Source organism: Pelophylax lessonae (assembly GCF_965119305.1).
Source record: "Pelophylax lessonae genome assembly, chromosome: 3".
Taxonomy (NCBI): Eukaryota; Metazoa; Chordata; class Amphibia; order Anura; family Ranidae; genus Pelophylax; species Pelophylax lessonae.
The window spans coordinates 90,175,243-90,200,581 of record NC_138770.1 but is presented as its reverse complement, the minus strand read 5'-3'; the positions used below and the strand labels follow the sequence as shown (position 1 = coordinate 90,200,581).

Here is a 25,339-nt window from a genome sequence, read left to right as displayed (position 1 = left end):
AAAAGGTTGGACACCTATGATGTAGACAGAACAAGAAAAGACACTGAATATTGGGCCCAACCATAACTAGGCTAGAGTGCCAACCAGTAATTCACAAGTTGACCGGGTAATTTAATGTTTGAACATTTTGTACACATATTATACTCCATTTTGCTTTAAAACTAGTAGCATAGGTAAAATTTCATAATGTGAAGATTAGTCAGATTTTGAACCTAGAGTTGTGGATTTAACTTCTGTGTTCATTGTGTATCAAAACAAATACAGTGAGTGTCTCCAGGATATGGACTCGCTATGCTCTAATCCCATAATCATTCTAGCTATAATAACTGTCATCAGCTAATCAGAGCATGCCTTTGTTTGCCTTCACCTAACTCTTCTTCCAGAACAATATTTGACTTAATGAAACAGATTCTACATTGATGTATAAGGTGCGGAGGGATTTTGCTGATATAATCCAGAAAACATACAGCTTGATTTATTTCTAGTATTACCAAAAATCCACTTTTTTGTATCTGCATTCTGCAAGAACCACATTGCATACCAATAAAATATTTTATAACAATTTGATCTTTTCTATAAGAAAGCAGATCAACTTATTTGTTGGACTTTGATATCAATAGATGTACCTATTTAAACCTAACTCCAGGTTTCATTTAACTTCAATAGAGCAAGCTGGTCCAAATTAACCTTTTCCTTTCACTAAAATATGTGCCACCTTTCAGTGCTGTATAAATTGTATGTAGGATCAGCTTTTACCTCAAAATGTTGGATCAGTGGTGTATTTTGGTTTTGGTTCAGGGACTTCCTGTCCCATTCCCAGAACAAATCAAGTCACAGGAAGCTTTGTATTTTCATCATTAAATACAAGGTTTCCTCTAATTGACAGAGGTGAAGATATGTTAATAAGATACTGTATTATTAATATTATTACTCAGGATTTATATAGCACCAACAGTTTGCGCAGTGCTTTCTAATATATAGAGAAACAATACAGCAACAATACAATTCACTACAAGACAATTAGGAGAGCCCTGCCCCTGGAAGCTTGCAATCTAATAGGTAGGGACAGGTGGAACAAAAGGTAATAACTGTTAGGGATGAACTGATGGGAGAAATAAAAGATTCAGTTGTTAGCCGAAGGCAGGGTAGGCTTCCCTGAAGAGATGAGTTTTTAGCTATCACCTAAACGTGGACAGAATAGGGGGATAGCTGGACAGATTGGGGTAGGGAGTTTCAAAGGATGAGAGAGGCTCCAGAGAAGTCCTGGAGATAAGCGTTGGAGGAAGAGACAAGGGAGCTAGAGAGCTGGAGAACTTGGAAGGAGTGGAGAGGATGGCTTTGGTGAGATTTGGAGAGAAGATTGGTAATGTAGTTCAGGGCAGAAGTGTAAATGGCTTCGTATGTTGCTATTAATATATTGAATTTTATTTATTGGGCCATTGGAAGCCAGTGGAGGGATTGGCAGAGAGGGGTTGTGGACACTGAGTGGTTGGGAAAGTGGATGAGTCTGGCAGCAACATTCATGATAGACTGAAAAAGGGAAAGCCTGCAAAGAGGTAGGCCTATGAGAAGGCAGTTGTTGAGGCAAGAACAAATTATTGTGGAGGCGAGAAATAACAAGGGAGTAAATAAGTTATTTAGTGGTTTTAACGGTTAAAAGGGGGCATATTTTAAAGATGTTACAGAGGTGAAGTCTACAGGATTTGGACAGTAATTATATTTTAGGGCTGAAAGGACAGGTCAGAGTCCAGGAGTACACCTAGCACCCTGGCATGAGGGGAAGGACTGATAGTTTTATTATTGATCTTGATGAAGCTGTCAGAGGAGGGAGCATGGGTATGAGGGAATCTTATGAGCTCAATTTTAGAAAAATTTAATTTACGGAAGTGATGCGACATCAATACTGATATGTCAGGTAATAAGTTAGTAATGCAAGAGGAGACTGAAGAGGTGAGGTGGGGGGTAAAGAGATAGATTTAGATGTCATCAGCATAAAGATGGTATTGGAAGCTGTGGGAGTTTATCGAGTGACCAAGGGTGGAGATGTAGAAGGAGAAAATGAGGAGGGGTCCAAGGACAGAACCTTAGGGGACCCCTACAGAAAGAGGAGGAGTGGAGTGGAGAGAGAGGAGGAGACAGAGTTATAGGTAATACTGAAGTTGCACTGTGATAGGTAGGAGGAGAACCAGGAAAAAGCAGAGTCTTAAAGGCCAAGACAGTGGAGTTTTTTCTAGTAAGAGGGGATGGTCAACAGTATCAAGGGCCATCAGCTATCCTACAAGACTTTTACACACGGAGAAATAAAAGCTTTTTCTCGCTACAAGGAACAAGGTAAAATAAATTAAAAATAATAACCAGGACATGTTTTGGAGGGGTAGAGGGAGGTTTGGGAGGAATGTGAGTAATACCTGGAAATACAATTTAAATCTTAGGCCATGAGTGTGGCCCCTGTTACTCCTATGTACATCACAATAGATATAAACCAGGAAAAAAATAACTTAGCTTGCCATGGACACAGGTTATATTTAATACGCTTTCCCCCAGTGTCTAAAGTGTTTGTGCAGCAATTTGTTCTAGCCATGACACTACTCCATGAGGTGGATTTTAGTGCAAATTAGCCTCCTGAAAATTTAGGACATTTTGGGTGATATGTCATATTTACTTTGAATTCCTTCTCTAATATGACAGCCAGGTAGTGGTCAATGTTCCCTCTAAATTTTTACTGTGCTGAGCAAATAAAAAAATTTCTGAGCGCCAAACTTTAGACTGAGCAATGGGGGGATGTCAATGCAGAGTGACCAGCGTGCCCCCAATAAATTGCAGAGTACCACAGCAATGCCCCCAATACATTGCAGAGTACCACAGCAATGCCCCAATACATTGCAGAGTACCACAGCAATGCCCCAATACATTGCAGAGTGCCCACAGCATTGCCCCCAATCAATGCAGAGATGCCAGCGTCCCCCCCCCCCCGAATCCCCACTGCTCCATTTAGCTGACAGGAGTGAAGAAAAAACCTAGTAATTCTGGGTATGAAGGTGCAGGTGACATCCCTGGTGATTGGTCTAGTGCCATCCTATGACAGTTTTGACCAATGACTGCTAGCTATTGGCAGAATTTTGCTGCTACTCAAACTATGGGGACTGATGTATGGACTTTAAAAGTGTACAGATCGATAGATGGGAGAAGAGTATTGGAACATCAGATAAGTGCAGTACTTCTGGGTATGGAGGTGCGTGTGACAACCCTGGAGCTTGGCAATCGGCCTAGTGCCCTCCCAGGGGGTGGGGAGACAATTTGCAGCCTTGTGTAAGCTCCAGCCACAGCAGCACATGCTGGCAACAAACTATTTTTGGAAAACCACTGGTGTATTTACCATAGAAAAAAAAAAAAAAGCCTTCGCTAATTCCCAAATGTTAAAAAAGGTGATGGGAGCACTGGCTCACCCACCAGTGTAGAAACCGTTTGCAACACCACACAGCAAGTGTGTATAATATACTGAACATAGCAATGCACAGAAATGTTTAATGAACTCTTAGTAAAGAATGCACTGTATAAATATTTTAACCAGTGTCAGATCTTACAGATACCCAAGAACCCTGAGTAAGGAAGTGAGGTTTACCAGAACCTGTAAATAATTTTGCATTGGATATACAGAAGAGGAAACAATGATAAAATCTTCCACCTACGACCCGTGCACTTACCTCACGAGTCGACGAGTCACAGCAGCTTCTCTTTAGTCCCGGCTCCCGCGTCCCTACATCTTCTCAGTCCTCCCGCCTCCTCCTCGGACCTCGGCCAATGGCATGGGGGTGGTATGCCTTTCGGCCAATCAGGAAGCGGGAGGACCCGCTCCCTGATTGGCCAGGAGGAGGATCCGTGTGACAATAGCGAATTTTCATTCGCTATTGTAACACAATGGGCGGGCTCTCGCGGCGCACTGCGTGGCTGCGCCGTCTGACATTGTACTGCGCGGGACCGTCATTTAGACTGCGCTGCCGCGCAGGCGCGCAGTTTAAAGGGAACATTGGTAGTGGTGTATGGCGCCACTTATTTGAAGTGGTGTAAGACACTTTAGTGTTGATTTACTAAAACAGGAGAGTTCAAAATCTAGTGCAGTTTTTTTTCAAAGCTTAACTGAACAACAGTGTTAAAGTTTGTTGACAAAATTAACCCTATTTTAGTCTACTAAAATACGACTAAAATTAAAAAAAATGAGAGCAATAAATTATGACTAAAACTAAAATGGCATTTTAGTCAAAACGCTATGACCAAAACTAAATATAAATTTGACGTCAACATTAACACTGGTTATATATCACAACGGCTAAATCTGTGTCTATGGTACAATTTCAAACCCTGATACCATAAATAATAACATGTTATATAGCATTAGCTTTTTACTCCAGGAGTACAGCTGTGGCCAAAATTTTTGACAGTGAAATACATGTTAATTTTCATAAAGTCTGCTACCTCAGTTTTTATGATGGCAATTTTCATATACTCCAGAATTTTATGAAGAGCGATCAGAAGAATTGCAATTAATTGCAAAGTCCCACCTTGTCATAAAAACAAACTTAATCCCATAAAATAATTTCCACTGCATTTGTGAAGAAGGCTTCAAGGAGCCCAAGAAAGTCCAGCAAGCACCAGGGCCATATTCTACAGTTGATTCAGCTGTGGGGTCGGGCACCACCAATGCAGAGCTTGCTCAGGAATGGCAGAGGCAGGTGTGAGTGCATCTACACACACATTGAGGCGAAGACTTTTGGAGAATAGCCTGGTGTCGAGAAGGGAAGCAAGGAAGCCACTTCTCTACAGGAAAAACATCAAGGACATCAGGGTCATTTTCTCTAATGAATCTGCTTTCTAATTGTTTGGGGCTTCCGGAAAAAAACTTGTCCGGAAAAGAAAAGGTGAGCACTGCCATGCCAACAGTTAAGTATCCTTGGACCATTCATGTGTGGGATTGCTTCTCCAAGGGAGTGGGTTCCCTCACAATTTACAACACCGAACAACACAGCCATAAATAAAAAAATGGAACAAAAACATCCTTCGAGAGCAACTTCTCCCAACAATCCAAGAACAGTGTGGTGATGAACAGTGTCTTTTCCAGCATGGTGGAGCACCTTACCATAAGGCAAATGTGATAGCGAAATGGCTTGGGGAACAAAACAACAAAATTTTGGGCCAATGGTCAGGAAACTCCCCTAACCCTAATCCCATTGAGAACTTGTGGTCAATCCTCAAGAGGCAGGTAAACACAAATTCTGACACACTCTAAGCATTTATTATGCAAGAATGGGCTGCCATCAGTAAGAACGTGGTCCACAAGTTGATTGACAGCATGCCAGAGCAAATTGCAGAGGTCTTGAAAAAGAAGGGTACACTGCAAATATTGACTCTGCATAAACATCATGTAATTGTCAAGTGAAGACACTTATGAAATGCTTGTAATTATATTTCAGTATACCATAGTAACATCTGACAAAAAGACCCAAAAACACTGAAGTAGCAGATTCTGTGAAAATGAATATTCTCAAAACGTTTGGCCACGGCTGTCCATAATGAGTTTGGAAAATCTAGAGAAATGCCTAAATAATGCATTACAATTAAATTACAATCTCATTCGATTTGTAGTTGACTAAAATGATTTGAGTAGACTAAAATGTAGGAGATTTTAGTCTACTAAAATGTACTGTAAATTTTAGTAGACTAAAATGTACTGGAGATTTTAATAGACTAAAATATGACTAAAATCTAAACAATTCAGATGACAAAAATATGTCTAAAACTAAAATTGCATTTTGGTCAAAAGACTATGACTAAAACTTAATTGAAATTTGACATCAAAATGACCACTGCTGAACAAGCTGTACCAGATTTTGCACTCTCCAGTTTTTGTAAGTAAACCCATTTGGATATCTGTGTCTGCCAGGGCTTTTTTCTTGGAGAATAGGTGCAGGAACTCACCCCTTCTGAGTCACCCATTGTCTCCACCCACTACCCACCTCTGAGCATTGTCCCTTGGTTCCACCCCCTACCCATCTCCCACGCACAGCAGCAAAATAGCTCACCCAGAAACAAAAGATCCACCCCAGCAACATTAGACCCCCTCCAGCAGCAACAACAACTCTCCCAGCAACCAGTATCAATAGATAAGCCAAAAATAGACCTCTACCTCAACAGGAGAGCCCTACAAACAACATAAGACCCCCCAAGCAACAATATATCCCCCAGCAGCAACAATAGACCCTCGCACAATACCAGATCCTTACCAGTAACAATAGATCCCCAAGCAGCCAGCATCACTTGCTATTACATACATTCACTGCTGGAGGTGCCGGTACTGCGTTCCACCGCGTTCCTGCTGAAAAAAAGCCCTGGTGTCTGCAGTAGTTCTTTGCTAAGAACTAGGTCAGAAGGCCTAGTACTGTCATACAATAGGCAGATTACTCTTTCTGCGCTGTGATGTCATTCAGCCTCAGGTAGTTCAGGGGTAAGAAAAGACAAATTTAATGGCCAACTCAGGGATTAAGTTGTCCACTCCCCTTTCCATCCTCTATAGGATACTACTGTCCACAATCAGGACCATTTTGCCTTTTTTGAACTTCTGCAGTGGCCACATGACAATCAACCTTAAACCAACCTGTTCTAATTACCTAATCAACTCATCTTGGTTGCCCTGAAGGCTAGGACAAGTGCTAATTATTTGAGTGTGGCCAATATTTGACAATACATCCTATCATTGGCGGTAAGTCACCAAAGACATCATCTCCAGGACAGCAAAGTCAACAGTAAACACATCTCTGACCCTGATTCCTCAATAGTAAGTGAGATTTTGCACCATTTTGGCCAGTGAGGGAGCGACACCATAGAAGCTGGAGAGTGTTCTATTCAAAAAATGTTGTTTCTGCTGAGCTGCCATAAGCAAAGGACATACTGTAGACCTTAGGTGACTGCTGGTGTCATTTGTTGTCAAATTGCCTTGGTAAAAACTTAAAAATGACATTTAATATGGGTGATAGGTGACGTTGAAGAAACCCTTTCCCTATTTAGGGATGTTTGCTCCAATTTCCTTTTAATGAATTTGTCTCTTATAAACACGTACACAGTAATCTTTAAATTGGCCTCTACATGGCCTATACAAGACTTATCAATGATTATTTTCAAGCAATCCTTTATTATATTTATTCTGCTTACAGATGAACTTGCTGACATCCCTTCCGTGTTTCTCATTGCTTTTGATTCTATCCTTTCAAGAATCTGTTTGTCAGGTAAGTTTATGTTGGGGAATATCTTGCAAGCAGTTCCTTGTTTGTAATCCCACAGTTAATTGATGGTTTGTAGCTGTAGCTTCAAATAGGGTGATTGCATGTGTTTAATCATGCATAGAACACTCCAAATGACTACTCAATATACATTGTCACATTATTTGACAATGGCTTTATGTTGTAATACCATCAATCATCAATCTATATTGCTTATCTCAGCAGTACCATATGCAGCCTTGTTTAAATTTGCCAATAGAAAGGAAAGGCAGGATTTATCATTAACTGCCTATTTTATTTTCATCCATGGTCCAGTGTCATTTCATCCTCCTTTGGTGTTCCTCAATTTCCTATTTTCATGGTCGCACTATAGATATTCCACACTATCCAGTGTATACGCTCCACATGGTCTAGTATCCATCCCTGCTCCATAGACATTCCTCATTCTCCAGTGTCTATGCCTCCTCGATCAATATTTCTCATATTCCAGTGTCCATGTCCCCTCTGTAACCAGTTCTCATTTTTCAGTATCCACACTCTGTATATGTTTCTCATGTTCTAGTGCCCATCCCTCCTCCATAGACATTTTGCTTTCTCAAGTGTCCATGCAACCTCAATTGACATTATTTATACTCCAGTATCCAGGTCCCTTTTGTAAACTGCTCAAATGTCAACATCCACTCTGTAGACATTTCTCATTCTTCTGCGTCCACAATACATTCCCTCTGTAGAGAATTCCCATTCTTTGGTGTCCACACTTCCTCTGTAGACATTTCTTACTCTCAAATGCCCATGCCTCCAATATCCACTCTGTAGACATTTCTCATTCTTCTGTGTCCACAATACATTCCCTCTGTAGACAATTCCCATTCTTTGGTGTCCACACTTCCTCTGTAGACATTGCTTAGTCTCAAGTGCCCATGCCTCCAATATCCACTCTGTAGACATTGCTCATTCTTCTGTGTCCACATTCCCTCTGTAGACAATTCCCATTCTTCTGTGTCCACATCCCCTCTGTAGACATTTTTCACTCTCAAGTGTCCAAGCCTCCACCATACGCATTCTTCATTTACCAGTGCCCACTTGCATTTAAGCAGAAGAGACTGTAAAGTGGTGTTATGAAGTGTTTTTGTGCATTCATTTTTTTTTATTATTATCATTTTTATAAAGGATTTATATAGTGCCAAAAGTTTGTAAAGCACTTTACAACATGAGGGCAAACAGTAAAGTTACTGTATTTTTTTTTTAAATTTAATAATTTTTATAAATTTTTCAATCAAAATATAACAAAAAACAAAATATACATTTTCCATGGAACAGTTACCCTTTATACAGAAATGATCATGAAAAGGGAGACAAACAGATCAAGAGAGAAAAAAAAATAAATAAATTACACCATAAGTGTTTGCCGACAATATTTTAAATGTTGTGCTACAGTGTTCTTTTCAGGGAGAAATGTGGATAAAAACCCACATCATGATCAGTGAATAAATGTGAATATTAAATATCGTGATAGGGAAAAAAAAAAAAGGGGTGTTCAAACCGTATGATACACATACACATTGTGATTTCCTCCTCGTGTCAAAAAATATTAAAAATGCAAATTCAATCTTAATACAACGTGATAAGAATACAAACTCCCTAAAAAAAAAAAAAAAAAAACCTTATTTAATTGTGGTGTGAGAAATCAGTGAAGAGAGAAAAAAAAAAAGAAAAATTTTTTCCCCTAATAAGTTTCCTATCATCGTCATCTGAGTTAGAAAGGCACTTATCGTGCCTATCTCTGTGCCTAGGAAAAATGCCTATTATAGTCTAACCCCCCCAAAAAAAAAAAAAAAACAACGGTTCAAAATAGGGCCTCCAGGGTAGCCCAATACAAAAATCGAGTGCACTACATAAGGAGCCACGTTAAATTACTTCCAATTGATAAGCCTCTGTACCAGTGAAATTCACCCAAGGCCTCCATCGGTCTCTAGTCTGGTCCTCCCAGTTCTTTAAAGTGGCAGTTAACTCCTCCATCTTATAAATCTCATTAACTTTTGAGTACCATAATCTACTTCCCGGAGGTTGCGTTTGTCTCCACATGGCTGGAATACATGCCTTTGCAGCATTAAGAAGTGTAAAGTTACTATATAATTTAATACAGGGGGAATCAGAGGGCCCAGCTTGTTAGAGCTTACAATCTAAAAGGGAGGATGTTACTATATTATTACATACAAACCATACTATCAAACAGTTTTTTTTCACTGGCCAATTTGAACAAGTTAAGGTCTTTAGCTTCATTTTTACGATGACACCTTTCTAATGTTAGGTGTCCCATAGTTTTTTTTATCTACAAGGTATAGGTTGGAGTTTGATTTGGTTAGGAACATTTACCTCTTCTTTATAGTTACTTCAATATATTACTATATTGCTGCTTCATAAGCAGTGTGTGCAATCTCCTCACCATTGAGAACTGAGAACTTAATTAGTTGGGTTTGGTAAACAAAGCCCAATGACACACACTGACTTTCTTGCAAAATCGCACCAATCTGCATGTGAGGTGTGTTGACACAGCAGCCTGTTCTATATTATGAATTTATTGTGTAGTGCTATGTTCCTGAAAACCCTCCGCTACCTTCCTTTGTTTTGCTGTTACAATAGACTAACCCCTAGTTAGGCAGTCCCAGCGTTTCCATCCTTTGGTTTAGTTTCTGGTCAACATTATTGAGTTAAGTTCACACTTGACTAAATTTCTAACACTTAACAAATGCTCCTATAGCATTAGTATGGGCGTTAAACTGGCGTCAATGAGCTTTAGTATGGGTGTTAGACTGGCCTTTTGCAAACGTTAATAACGAGTTAAAAACACTCCCCAAAGGAAGTACTGAAGCACTTAATGAGCATTAAGACATGTTAAAACTGCTCCACAATGGAAAGTTATATTACAGAAAATCAACAAATTTTATTACCCTGCAATCACACTGCAACCACGCTGCAAACAGACGCCAGAGCATTTGCAAAAAAGATTTACAATGAAACAAAAGAAATCTGGTGCAAAGAGGATGTATGCCCAAAATAGAGCAAGTCTCTTAATGGCTATAATTATAAGGAAACAAGCTCAGTCCAAAAGTCCATCAATCATGGATAGAGTAACTATTAGTGGCAGCCATCCTGGGAGTGTGTCCAACTTTGAAATGGCATGGGAAAAGAGAAGAGATGGGGGGGAGGCGCCATCTGAGTGTAGTATTAATATACAGCCTTTATTATCACAGGATTAAAAATACTCGCAAAGTGTAGGTAATAAATGCGTTCTTCATAAGTATTCAGCCCTAAGAGGTCCCATCGCCCTGCAGGCTCCGTTAGTATATTCCACGTTGCTGGGAGGAGATGGATGGAGGCACAAACACATCTTTGAGTCCAGGAGGTCTCACGTTGACCAGTGTGGAACACACGGGCCAAAATTACGTGACCGGAGGGGATGCAAGTCGGGACTAAAACTGAGGAATGCAGGCTAGGTGCTCGGGGCTCACAGCTCCTTCCATTGGCTTGAGAATTTGCAAAGCGTTATCATAGACTTGAGTGGGAGGCGTAGAAAGGCTTCAAACACTTCCTGACTCGACATGAGGCTTTCAACTTTGAAATGAAATGATGCTTACGCTTCATGTTTTGATAATGTGAACAGCACTGTGTGCTGTCCATTGTATCATTTGCATTGGTGTTTGAGGGGGGTTTTTAATGCCACTCAAACACCTGCTTTTATTACCAATGTGAACTTAGCCTTTGAAGGTTTTTGAAAGGAATGTCTTTTCCCCTACAAGAAAATCAGTGAAAAATATCATAATATGTACTGCTAAGTTATAATAAAACTATACTGGATACTACTTCTGAGTCTTCTTAGTGAGTTCACACTGCCTGTGGATCTTGTCCAACCAGCAAGTTGCCATACTGTCTGCACAAACTAGGCTTAGACGGTATTTCTTTTGCATAAGTCGACATTGGAGATAGAACATGATGTACTAATTTACAATCACAAACTGAAAAAAACTTTTAACATGTGACTTAGAAAGTGATGTTGATTTAAATTATGAAACATTTAGATAATATATATCCAAAAATCAAATCAAGAATATATTAGGGATCACAAACAATTAAGCATTTCTTATTATATGTCTTCCAGGAAGAATTCTATGCAAAGTACTCATGTGACAATGTGGACATCCGGTCCTTTATTGTAGACAAACACAATGAACTGAGGAGCTCTGTCCAACCACCTCCTGCAAATATGTTAAAGATGGTAATTATTTTTGTTGTTCTTGTTTTCTGAATATTGTAAATGACCATAAACTTAGCACATAATTGGAATATATGTACAAAAATGTATAATGGTGGAAAGATACCAAATCTATACATATTAGAATACAATACATTATATAATACATAATGCAAATATGTAATGACTGGAGAAAAAAATGACAATAAGTCCAATTTATAATATAAAGTGGACCTTCCATTAAATGTCCAACTTCATATGACTCACTAGGGCACATATCAGCATAATTAGGGTCTCTTGCAAATGGATGCCTAAAAATAGCAGGTTTCTAGCCATTCCGTCATTTTTTTTTTTTTTACTGATCTAAATGCAGCCTATTGTTTTTAATGCGCCTGTACACACAGATACGCAAACCTCTCCTCTGCTGCATATGGATCAGTAAAACAATTCCAAAAATCGACATTGCTGAACAGTAATTTTCAAGCATACATGTGTTCACACACAAATACGTGCATACATATGTACAACACAATCCAAGAAAAGCTACAATCATTTTTACACCCATTTACTATGCAGACTATCCTCGCACTTTTATGCAGGAACTTTCTCCCAGGAATCTGATGTTTCATACATCAATACCATGTGCAGGTACCCTTAAACACTTTATTATCTTTATAACCACTTGCCGAACGCTTACCACAGATATACTGCGGCAGGGTGGCTTGGCTGCGCGAATAGACGTATGGGTATGTCAGTTCTTGGGAGCGTGCACCGCCCCCATTAGGAAACGAGGAAGCTGATCCACGGGACCGGTGGCCGCGATTGCCACCAGGCACCCACGATCCCTCCCCGCTGAGAAAGAACGACGGTCTGCTGTTGTACACACAGCAGACCGTTGTTCCCTCTTGGATGGATGTGGCACGGATGAGCACTGATGTGGCATGGATGAGCACTGATGTGGCATGGATATGGCATGGATGAGCACTGATGTGGCATAGATGAGGCATGAAAGTAAGGATAAGCTCAAAAAAAGGTACATTAGGGGGTACTATAGAATAAAGGCACCCACGTCCCTATATATGAATATGCGAATAGAAGAAGAAGGGGGGCGCAGAAGGGGAGGGGACTTTCTAGAGGGGTACCATCCTTAGACCAATATATTAGTCAAAAATTGTATAAAAGAATATTTTTTTATACAATTTTGACTAATATATTGGTCTAAGGACAGTACCCCTCTAGAAAGTCCCCTCCCCTTCTGCGCCCCCCTTCTTCTTCTATTCGCATAGATGAGGCATGGATAAGCACTGACGTGGCATTGCTGTGGCATGGATGAGCACTGACGTGGCATGGATGTGGCATGGATGAGCACTGATGTGACATGGATGTGGCATGGATGAGCACTGACATGGCATGAATGTGGCATGGATGAGCATTGATGTGACATGGATGTGGCATGGATGAGCACTGATGTGGCATTGATGAGCACTGACGTGGCATGGATGAGCACTAACGTGGCAAGTTTTTGGAAAATGTGGAAAGAAAATGAAAACCCATTTTTTTATACATAAAGTTTGACCATTTATAAGATATTTTTAACACATAGCATGTACATAACAAAAATGACACCCCAAAATACATTTTGCTACTCCTCCTGAGTATTGCGTTACCACATGTGTGAGACTTTTATACAGCCTATCCACATACAGAGGCCCAACATGCAAAGAGCACCATAATTTCCTGACTTCCCATTACAATTATGTGATAAGGGACTGATAAGTACTGTAGTGGCACTGATGTGGCATGGATGAGCAATGGTGTGGCATGGATGTGGCACAGATGAGCCCGATTTGGCATGGATGAGCACTGATGTGGCATGGATGTGGCATGGATGAGCACTGACGTGGCATGGATATGGCACGGATGAGCACTGATGTGGCATAGATGTGGCATGGATGAGCACTGATGTGACATGGATGTGGCATGGATGAGCACTGATGTGGCATTGATGAGCACTGACGTGGCATGGATGAGCACTAACGTGGCAAGTTTTTGGAAAATGTGGAAAGAAAATGAAAACCCATTTTTTATACATAAAGTTTGACCATTTATAAGATATTTTTAACACATAGCATGTACATAACAAAAATGACACCCCAAAATACATTTTGCTACTCCTCCTGAGTATTGCGTTACCACATGTGTGAGACTTTTATACAGCCTATCCACATACAGAGGCCCAACATGCAGGGAGCACCATAATTTCCTGACTTCCCATTACAATTATGTGATAAGGGACTGATAAGCACTGTAGTGGCCCTGATGTGGCATGGATGAGCAATGGTGTGGCATGGATGTGGCACAGATGAGCCCGATGTGGCATGGATGAGCACTGACATGGCATGGATGTGGCACGGATGAGCACTGATGTGGCATGGATGAGCACTGATGTGGCATGGATGTGGCATGGATGAGCACTGACGTGGCATGGATATGGCACGGATGAGCACTGATGTGGCATGGATGAGCACTGATGTGGTATGGATGAGCCCAGATGTGGCATGGATGAGCCACGGATGAGCACTGAGGTGGCATGGATGAGCACTGATGTGGTATGGATGAGCCCAGATGTGGCATGGATGAGCCACGGATGAGCACTGAGGTGGAATGGGTGGGCACAGATGAGGCATGGATGTGACATGGATGGGCATTGATGTAGCATGGATGAGGCATGGATGTGGCCTGGATGGGCATGGATGTGGCACGGATGAGGCATGGATGTGGCATGGGTGGGCATGGATGAGGCATGAATGTGGCACAGATGAGGCATGGATGTGGCTCGGATGGGCATGGATGAAGCATGGATGGGCATAATTGAGGTATGGAGGAGACAGGGGATGAGTGCAGCTGCAGCCTTCCTCCTCTTCTCTCATGCTGTACCAATCAATGTGTACAGCGTGCGAGGAGAGGAGAGGAGAGGAGAGAACTGAACCGGACATGCGCTGGTTTGCACGGACACTTCTGTGCGCATGCCCCAGGGGCGCACAGTAAGAGCGATTCTGGGAGGACGTCATAGTATGCCCTCCCAGAATAAGCCAACTCCGCTGTAGCTGTCGGCAAGTGGTTAAATAAAAATTGCACTTACATCAAGGACAATGAATTTTTGTGATATGAGATAAAATCTTGCACGGTCGCCTGCAGTGTGGTCCGTGGTAGTTGACGTCACTTTGCTAGCTCCAATCCAATGCGTTTTTTGCTATTTTACAAAGAAGAATGGTCAAAAATGTCACTCTCTAGATGTGCAAAGCTGGTAGAGACCTCCCCAAAAAGACTTGCAACTGTAATTGCAGCGAAAGGTGGTTCTACAAAGTATAGACTCAGGGGGGCTGAATACAAATGCACGCCACACTTTTCACATATTTATTTGTAACAAAAATGTGAAAGCCATTTATCATTTTTCTTCCACTTCACAATTATGTGCCACTTTGTGTTGGTCTATCACACAAAATCCCAATAAAATACATTTACGTTTTTGGTTGTAACATGACAAAATGTGGAAAATTTCAGGGGGTATGAATACTTTTTCAAGGCACTGTTGGCTTAAAGTGACATTAAACACACATTTTTTTTATAAAATAAAAAAAAAAGCAACTTGTTTCAATACAAATAGAATATACCTTCTTTCTTTGTTTCATCTCTCAAATGCAATCTTTTTACTGCTGTTTTTGGACTTTCTGTTCTAGGGTGGCTATGTTTGTTCTCTACATACAGCGGTGATCGAAAGTTTGGGCACCCCAGGTAAAAATTTGTATTAATATGCATAAAGAAGCCAAGGAAAGATGGAAAAGTCTACAAAAGGCATCAAATTACAGATTAGACATTCTTATAATATGTCAACAAAAGTTAGATTTTATTTCCATCATTTACACTTTCAAAATAACAGAAAACAAAAAAATGGCGTCTGCAAAAGTTTGGGCACCCTGCAGAGTTAATATCTTGTACTGCCCCCTTTGGCAAGTATCATAGCTTGTAAATGCTTTTTGTAGCCAGCCAAGAGTCTTTCAATTCTTGTTTGATGTATCTTTGCCCATTCTTCCTTACAAAAGTCTCCCAGTTCTTTGAGATTTCTGGGCTGTCTGTCACGCACTGCTCTTTTAGGGTCTATCCATAGATTTTCAATTATGTTGAGGTCAGGAGATTGTGAAGGCCATGGCTAAACCTTCATTTAGGATTTCGAGGTGTGTTTAGGATCATTATCCATTTGTAGAAGCCATCCTCTCTTTAACTTCAGCTTTTTCACAGATGGCATCAAGTTACCATCCAAAATTTGCTGAAATTTTATTGAATCCATTTTTCCTTCTACTCGTGAGATGTTCCCTGTGCCACTGGCTGCAATACAACCCCAAACCATGATTGATCCACCCCCATGCTTAACAGACGGACAGAGGTTCTTTTCATTAAATTCTGTGCCCCTTCTTCTTCAAACGTACCTTTGCTCATTCTGGCCAAAAAGTTCAATTTTAACCTCATCGGTCCACAGAACTTGTTTCCAAAATGCATCAGGCTTGTCTATATATTCATTTGCAAAGTTCAAATGCTGATTTTTGTGGTGAGGACGTAGAAGAGGTTTTCTTCTGATGACTCTTCCATGAAGATCATATTTGTACAAGTATCTCTTTATAGTGGAATAGTGTACCACAACTCCAGTGTCGGCCAGATCTTTCTGGAGGGATCGTGCAGTCAAACGTGGGTTTTGAATTGCTTTTCTCACAATCCTGCGAGCTGTTCTGTCTGATATTTTTCTTGGTCTTCCAGATCTTGCTTTAACTTCCACTGTTCCTGATGACTGCCATTTCTTAATTACATTCTGAACAGAGGATATTGACATCTGAACACGCTTTGCTATCTTCTTATAGCCTTCTCCAGCTTTGTGAGCGTCAACTATTTTCAGTTTCAGTTTTCTAGACAACTGCTTAGAAGATCCCATGGTGCTGATTGTTGGCTGTTGGGGCAAGGTCAGATGAGTCTAGGCATTTAAAACCTTTGAGATTGACATCACCTGGCCTTCCCAGACGATGATTGAGAACAATCCATGATACTGGCAGGTCTCAGCCTTGCAGAGGGGGCAGTGCATGCTATAAATTCTGCAGGGTGCTCAAACTTTTGCAGACGCCATTTTTTTGTTTTCTGTAATTTTGAAAGTGTAAATGATGGAAATAAAATCTAACTTTTGTTGACATATTATAAGAATGTCTAATCTGTAATTTGATGCCTTTTGGAGATTTTTCCATCTTTCCTTGGCTTCTTTATGCATATTATTACAAATTTTTACCTGGGGTGCCCAAACTTTTGATCACCACTGTAAATGTGTTTGTTGTCTGGCTGCCATTACTGACCAGAAACATGTATACAAAAAGGAATACAAATTCCTGATCTGCAAAGGTTTTTTGGGTAAGTGATTTAGGACATATTTTAGTAAAAGATATGTCCAAATGACAACCGTGCAACTAGCATTTTGAGACAGAGGTAAGCACCATTATACACTGTTTCTATTATAACAGATTCCCTTTAAAACAATCTCTACAGAGGAAGTATAGAAGACTGCCATTGCTGACCTCTCCTTCTGAAAATTTGAATTGCCTGGCTGTCATTCTGCTGCTTCATTGACTTAAGAACTTCCGAACCAAATAAATGGCTTAGAACAAGCAAGCAAATCAAACATTGACATTATTCTTACATTTCTGATCTGCTGCTTGTTCCAGGCCAATGCCTCAGAAAGTATTCAAGCCAGAGACAACCAGACGACCTTCTTTTTCAGAAAGTGGTCAATGAGCACAGTTTAAGTATTTTTCTTTGTAAAGGATTCCTTTCAATTTAGTACCTCAATTTCTTGGAATGATATGCTAATTATGAAAACTTCTATGAGTTACTTTTTAGATCAAAGACACTGACCTGTTACTTTACTAGAATATTTTAAAAACTGTAACTGCTGTCTTGTATTCTTGCAATCAGTTGGTGGTCCTAAGTAGTGCTGACCAAATCTGACAGCAGGGAACATATGCAGGAGAGGAGGGTATGACAGGGATGGTATGTGCAAAGAGAAGTTGTGAGTGTATGACATGGCTGTATGTGCAGGAGAGGAGTGCACAGGGTATGACAGGGCAGTATGGGCAGGAGAGGAGTGCATTGGATTTGACAGGGACCATATGTGCATTAGAAGAGTGTGGCGGGTATGATGGGGTAGTATGTACAGAGAGAAGCATGGAAGGTATCACAGGGCTGTATGTGCAGAAGAGGAGCGCATTAGGTATGACAGGACCAGTATGTGCAGCAGAGGAGTTTGAAGGGTATGACAGGGATGGCATGAGCAGGAGAGGAGATCAGAGGGTATGACAGGGACGGTATGTGCAGGAGAGGAGTGTGGAGGGTATGACAGGGCTGTATGTGCAGGAGAGGAGAGGAGGGTATGACAGGGCTATATGGGCAGGAGAGGAGCGCATTGGATATGTGCTGGGGAGGTGTGTGGAGGATATAACAGTGGCCAGTATGTGCTGGGGAGGAGTGTAGATGGCATGACAGTTGGCAGTATGTGCAGGAGAGGAGTGAGGAGGGTATGACAGTGGGCAGTATGTGCAAGTGAGGAGTGTGGAGGGTATGAAAGTGGGCAGTATGTACAGGAAAGGAGTGTGGAGGGTATGACAGTGGGCAGTATGTGCAAGTGAGGAGTGTGGAGGGTATGAAAGTGGGCAGTATGTACAGGAGAGGAGTGTGGAGGGTATGACAGAGGGCAGTATGTGCAAGAGAAGAGTGTGGAGGGTATGACAGAGGGCAGTATGTGCAAGAGAGGAGTGTGGAGGTGTGTTTTGGGTCATTATCATGTTGGAATACTGCCTTGCGGCCCAGTCTCCGAATGGAGGGGATCATGCTCTGCTTAAGTATGTCACAGTACATGTTGGCATTCATGGTTCCCTCAATGAACTGTAGCTCCCCAGTGCCAGCAGCACTCATGCAGCCCCAGACAATGAAACTCCCTCCACCATGCTTGACTGTAGGTAAGACACACTTGTCTTTGTACTCCTCACCTGGTTGCCTCTCCACACGCATGACACCATCTGAACCAAATAAGTTTATCTTGGTCTCATCAGACCACAGGATATGGTTCCAATAATTCATGTCCTTAGTCTGCTTGTCTTCAGCAAACTGTTTGTGGGCTTTCTTGTGCATCACTTTTAGAAGAGGCTTCCTTCTGGGACGAAAGCCATGCAGACCAATTTGATGCAGTGTGCAGCGTATGGCTTGAGCACCAACAGGATGACCCCCCACCCCTTCAACCTCTGCAGCAATGCTGGCAGCACTCATAAGTCTATTTCATAAAGACAACTTCTGGATATGACGCTGAGCACGTGCACTCAACTCCTTTGGTCGATCATGGTGAGGCCTGTTCTGAGTGGAACCTGTCCTGTTCAAGCGCTGTATGGTCTTGGCCAGCGTGCTGCAGCTCAGTTTCAGGGTCTTGGCAATCTTCTTGGAGCCTAGGCCATCTTTATGTAGAGCAACAATTCTTTTTTTCAAATCCTCACAGAGTTCTTTGCCATGAGGTGCCATTTTGAACTTCCAGTGACCAGTATGAGAGAGTGAGAGCGACCAAATTTAACACACCTGCTCCCCATTTACACCTGAGACCTTGTAACACTAATGAGTCACATGACACTGGGGAGGGAAAATGGCTAATTGGGCCGAATTTGGACATTTTCACTTAGGGGTGTACTGACATTTTTTGCCAGTGGTTTAGACATTATTGGCTGTGTGTTGAGTTATTTTGAAGGGACAGCAAATTTACACTGTTATACAAGCTGTATACTTTACATTGTAGCAAAGTGTCACTTCTCCAGTGTTGTCACATGAAATGATATAACAAAATATTTACAAAAATGTGAGGGATGTACTCATGAGATGTACTTTTGTGAGATACTGTATATATATATATATATATATATATATATATATATATATAGACAAGAAAGAGAGGACTCCTTTTGCACCTGGTGCTCATCGAGCAAGGAAATGTAGTGACATTCAGAGGGAACAGCTTTGTTATCACAAAAGGAAGCCACATACTAGTGATAAATAAAAATAATAAATGCATGCTTTAGTAATGATTAAATGACAATATTAGGTGCTTATATGCTAAAGTTAGGTTTTTTATATACCATATTCGTTTGCTAAGAAGATTTTGTAGACATTTTATTAAAACAATGTCCTTAGAATGTTCTGTTGTGTATTTTGTAGAGAAATAGTTGTCTCCTAATATTGTAAAGCAAGGCATTTGAGTATGGGTCGTAACCATGTGTGTTGAAGGTCATGTGATTTTTTTTTCAGATATAAGCACATTTAAGTTCATAGGAGGAAACATCTTGTGGGAACATTTTTAGATATTGCCATTGTCTTAGAGGAGCTTCTGTAGAACATTGGACCCAAAGCTTTGTCAATAGAAATTAACATATTTTGAAATATTTGACTCATGGCATGTATGATACTACATTGTCTTCTAGAGCTTGGAGTTAGAAAATGCTTCTCTCATAGAAACATAGGAAGAAAAGAAGAGGTACAAAAGGTATATGCCCATGAAAGTATGGCTATCCAAACTTTCTAAACAAAAGGCCAACAGCATATGCTGAAAGTAGGACTCCAGAAGCCCAAGTAAGGGATATGTCAGTGGGGACACCACAAGACCAAGTAAGGGCCATACCAGAGGTTATTTCATAAGACGAAAGAAGACTTCATCTGGGGATGGCACTCTATACTACAAGAGAACCTGGTTTCCTGTAATTGCCTGAGTAGCCTAGAGTCCTGTTTGTTACAGAGATTGCAAACCATTGCTGCACATTGAAGGCCTAAGCAGGATCTGTAGTGCGGAGTCCAGATGTGTCGACAGCCAAATCACCTGGGTGCAGAGAGTGCACTAATCTCTATGTGTGGCCAGATGGTGATCTGCAATATTGCTAGGACTGGTGAGCTGCTGCTGTGGGCATTTACTATCGGCTGCTATAAAGACTGAGCCCTTAAGGAACTGACCATACTTGTGTTCCTTTAAGTGCTTGCAGTAACTTTCACTCAACCCCAGGTGTGTCAAAGGGGCTGAGGTTGTTCTTGGAGGATACGACTCCTACCACTAAAGATATTGCTGGACATTTGGGACATTGAGTCTTTCTTGTTTTATTGGAAAACAAGAGAAACACAGAGATGTGAAATTACATTACATCAAGCTCTACAATAAATTATACAAGAACACTACCACTTAAGTAGAACTAACAATTGCAGTATAAAATATGAGAAAGGTTGTTCCACCATTGTCTGTATGAACAGCATTCTAACAATATTGTACCCTGTGTTATAAAAAGATAGTGTAGTGAGTCAGTGACCATATAAATGTTTAGGGCTGCACTTCCAGGTCTGAAGCAGCAGGTCATAAATTAACCCTTAAGCTGGATACACACTATCCAACTTTTCTGGTTAGATTTCCTTCGGATTTACCTTTTCTATGTATTGCAAGGGCCTGCCAGATTGCATACAAATTGAAAGTGTTTAGGTTTGACCTCATATTATATGGTTTTGGTAAGTCTAAAGGAAAAAGTCTTCAGAAAATCTTATAGTGTGTATGGCCCATTAATGTTTGTCTTTTTTTTTTTTAAAGAAATGGCATGAGATAGCAGCAGAGAATGCAATGCGGTGGGCTAAAGCATGTCCTACTGGCCACAGCAAACAAGAACTTCGGAGAACTAGTGGTAAGTAACTACTGGGGATTGGGTTCAGAGCTGCCTTGGTTTTCGAAGTGAATCTCTCAGTTTTGAGGTTCGGAAAAATTGGAATTGATTTAAATTTACACCCATACCCATAATTTTAGGGAATGGGCAGGCTAGCCCAATCACTATAAAAGGGGGAGATCCCAGCAGTCGCAGAAGCATAGTGGATTAGTGATTAGCACATCTGCCTTGCAGCACTGGGGCACCTGGTTTAACTCCAAGTCAGGATGCTACAGTATATGGATGGAGTTTGCATGTTCTCCCTGTCCTTGTCTTGGTACCTTCCAAAAAAAATGGTGGTAGATTAACTGGCCCAAGTATGTGTGCATGTGAGATATGCACCTTAGATTGTAAGCAATGTGAATGCTAGGACTGATTTGTATGTACAGGATACCTGTGCTATTTAAATGCCTTTAATAAATAAATATGGTGGGCTAAATACCCTTGTGTACCCTCCTTTGTTCATAGACCCAATTTTCCTGTTTAGGAATTTTTTTCTGAATGAACAATTGTTGGAGATATCTATTGTATACAGATTGCCACTCATTGCAGTACAGTAATTAGTGTGCACCAAAAGCATTACACATTTACCCACCTATAGCTACAGTTTCCGCACACCAATCAGATAGTAAACTGGCATATAAAACCTTCCACACCAATATCCTCCATTGGGATAACTGGCATTGGCATAACTGTCACAATTTAAAAAAAAAATGTGGCCGCACGCCTGGCCCCGAATCACTCTGTGTGCTGTGGATGGAAAACGACAAGGTCCAGCAGCCTTTGCAGCTGTCAGCTTGTAGTTTTCAATGAACTACCAAGGCGTTGTGGAGCGCTGTGGTAGTTCATTTTCTCTATAATAATAATATAAAACAAGTAAATATTGTACTGGCAGATCAAACAAAAAAAGCAGCTGGTAAAGAAAGAATCAGATTGAATTGTAAACAATGTATACAGAATTTCTTGCCATGCTAGTAATAGATATTCTAAAGAATAACAACTTCCAGAAAAAGTCTAGTAAATATAATTCAGAAGGCAAACGTCATGTGATAAGACAATATATTGTAACACAATATAAAAATTCCAAGTGTAAAAGTTCCAAATTCCTTCAAGCCCAGCAGATGTGTTCACAATAGAAATGTCAATCCGAAAGGTGAATCACCCAAGTGTGCTTCCACCACAGGGTAAAAAATGTCTTCTTACAAGAAATTGTGGACTCGAGGAATCGTGGACTCATGCAAAGGTTTAAACATGCTCCCTCAATAAAATATCTTCTGAGATGGAAACGTAATGCTCTTCTCCATCCTCTACGCTACGGTTTAGTCTCGGTTCACACTAGGTCGCTCCGACTTAGGGGGCGACCTGTGAAGTCGCGTGCAGCGCGACTTCGGCGCGACTTGCACGGACTTCATAAAATGAATGTCTATGCAAGTCGCCTCCAGGTCACCCCGTAGTAGTACAGGACCCTTTTTCTAAGTCGGAGCGACTTGTGTCGCTCCTATTAGAATGGCTCCTGTACTACACAATGGGAGCGTGACGGACCGCGACTTGTCAGGCTGACAAGTCGCGGTCCAAGTCGGATCAATGTGAATGCGGTCTTAATGATAAAGACTGCATGCCTCTTACTAAATACCTTGGACTGTCTACTTTCCAAAAAGGGGTCAATTGCCATTTCTATTTTGGACACATCTGCTGAGCTTGAACGAATTTGAAACTTTTAAACTTGGAATTTTCATATTGTGATACAATAGATTGTCTTATCCCATGACATTCACTTTCTGGATTATATTCACTAGACTTTTTTCTGGAAGTTGTCATACTTTATAATATCTATTACTAGTGCAACAAAAAATGTTGTATACATCCTGTCAGATTGTATCTCTGTGCTCATACATGATGTACGGGCACACAGATACAGTCTTGTATGGCACCAGCAATCTTCTTATAGCTGGTGCAATGCTTTACGTGCTCAAAAAAACGAAATAAAATAAAATAAATAAATACACATTTTTTTTCTAAAAAGTGAGTTCATCCTTTAAGCCTGGTACACATGGAACCAATATCCGATTAGCATCAACATCTGATCAGCACTGGCAACTAATGGCTGCAAGCGCTGACAAGTTTGTTCTGACGTGTTTACCAGGCTTTACTTTATCCCTTGCTATCCTCTTCTTTCTGATGCTCTGGTGTGTGGGCAGCTCCTTTGCCTCCATATGTACAATGCAAGGCTATTGTGTTTGAAGACTTGAGATGAAGTCCTTCCTCAAAAAGCTGCCACAAGGTTGGAATAATACAATTATCTAAAATGTCTTTGTTTGCTAATGTTTGTAAAGTATATTAAAAAACTGGAAGCCCCCACTCGATTTAATAGTAATAGAATATTTAATTTTTTTTTTAAATTATAATTTTTATTTAGAAAAGAAGGTTACAATGAATAAAGACAGACAGATATAAAAAAAACAACTTTGCAAAGTAAGGGACGGTGCCCCATGTTTAGTAGTAGCAGTACAATATCAACTATATCAATTTAATTTTTTTTATTTTTGGCCGATCCCAAATTTACAGCATGCAGGGTTGATTAGATGTTCATTATGGATTGCTGATTGGCTCTGCAAGAGAAACATCCAACTATCCACACTGGGAATTGTTCAAATCATGTAGACCTCTTGGCAGTCCATGAATGTGCAGAATCTAATGAGATCCTGCTTTGTTTTTGTTGCAGAGGGCATTGGGGCTTGTTTAGAAGGGTATGGGCTCCTGAGAGATGTAGTAAGAGATTCAATGGGCCCCTTTACTAGCTCACTATACTCCAGATTATAAATATCCTCCCAGCTGAGCCAATCCCTCTGCAGCCTGCACCAGCCTTTCTCAGCCAGGGTCCCATGGCACCCTCGGCTTCCTCCAAAATAGTACGGGGGCCCAGGTACTGCCCTGAGCGACATGTATCAATGCAAACTTTTTTTTTAAAAAAAGGAGCAGTGATTTTAATGATGCTTAAAGTGAAACAATAAAAATTAGAAATTCTTTTAAATATAGTGAATGGGGGGTCCCCTTTGTCTGCCTGTAAAGTGGCACATATGTATCGTGTATAACCTGTTGCAGCAAAACTGACATATATAAAGGGAAAAAAATGACATTTAAATAAATTTTTCCGGCTGCAAGCCAATGCCAGCAATAGGAAAATGTAAAAAAAAAAAACAGTGTGGGGGTCCCCTCCCAATCCATACCAAGCCCTTTGGGTCTGGTATGGGTTTTAATGGAAACCTAATGCCAAAATGCAAAAAAAAAAAACAGTGTGGTGTCCCTCTCAGAATCCATACCAGACCCTTATCTGAAATATTTTTTCTTTCGGGTCAGCAGGCATCGTTATTGATGATAGATCTACATCGGGAGACATTTTTTATTTTTAATAAAGGAATTGTCAAAAATTGTGTGTGTGTTTTTTTATTTTGTTTTGATGCCTTTTTTGGTGAATGGGTAGGGGATCTATGTACCCCATACTCATTCACATAGGATGGGCCAGGATCCGGGGGCCCTCTTGTTAAAGAGAGCTTTTGGATTTGGATAAGCCCCCTGCCCACAGAGACCCACAACCACAGAGAAACAAGGTGCTTTGGGGAGGGGGGCAGATCACCCCCACCCTAAATCACCCCCCATGTTGAGGGCATGTGGCCTGATATGGTTCAGGAGGGGGGGCCATTGCTTGCCCCCCCCCCTTCCTGGCCTTTCAAGCTGCATGCTCGGAAAAGGGTCTGGTATGAATTTTTTGGGGGGGGGGGGCCCACACAGTTTTTCTTTTTTTCATTTTGGCATGATATTCCCCTTAATATTCCTACCAGACCTAAGGGCCTAATATGGATTGGGGGGGGGGGGGCAGGGGGGCACGCCTTTTTTTTTTTTTCTAACATTTTTGCATTGCTGGCAATTTTTTTTTTTTTCATTTAGCTGTCAGCGGGGAAGCCAATTGACATGTGACAACTCATCCCAGCCCACTCCTTAAAAACCAACTATTCATT

General features: G+C 40.9%; 1 protein-coding gene across 1 annotated transcript in view; it reads left to right on the top strand.

Annotated features, from left to right (window-relative positions):
• Positions 1-7,205: 7,205 nt before the first annotated feature.
• The window catches only part of LOC309550379 (serotriflin-like), a gene marked incomplete at both ends in the record, with an annotated part of 55,952 nt that continues 37,818 nt past the window's right edge, over positions 7,206-25,339 (top strand). Inside the window, 3 exons of the mRNA XM_082250774.1 lie at positions 7,206-7,277; positions 11,431-11,547; positions 21,215-21,305. Coding sequence (XP_082106900.1) covers positions 7,206-7,277; positions 11,431-11,547; positions 21,215-21,305 — 280 coding nt within the window. The remainder of the gene's footprint in view (positions 7,278-11,430; positions 11,548-21,214; positions 21,306-25,339) is intronic.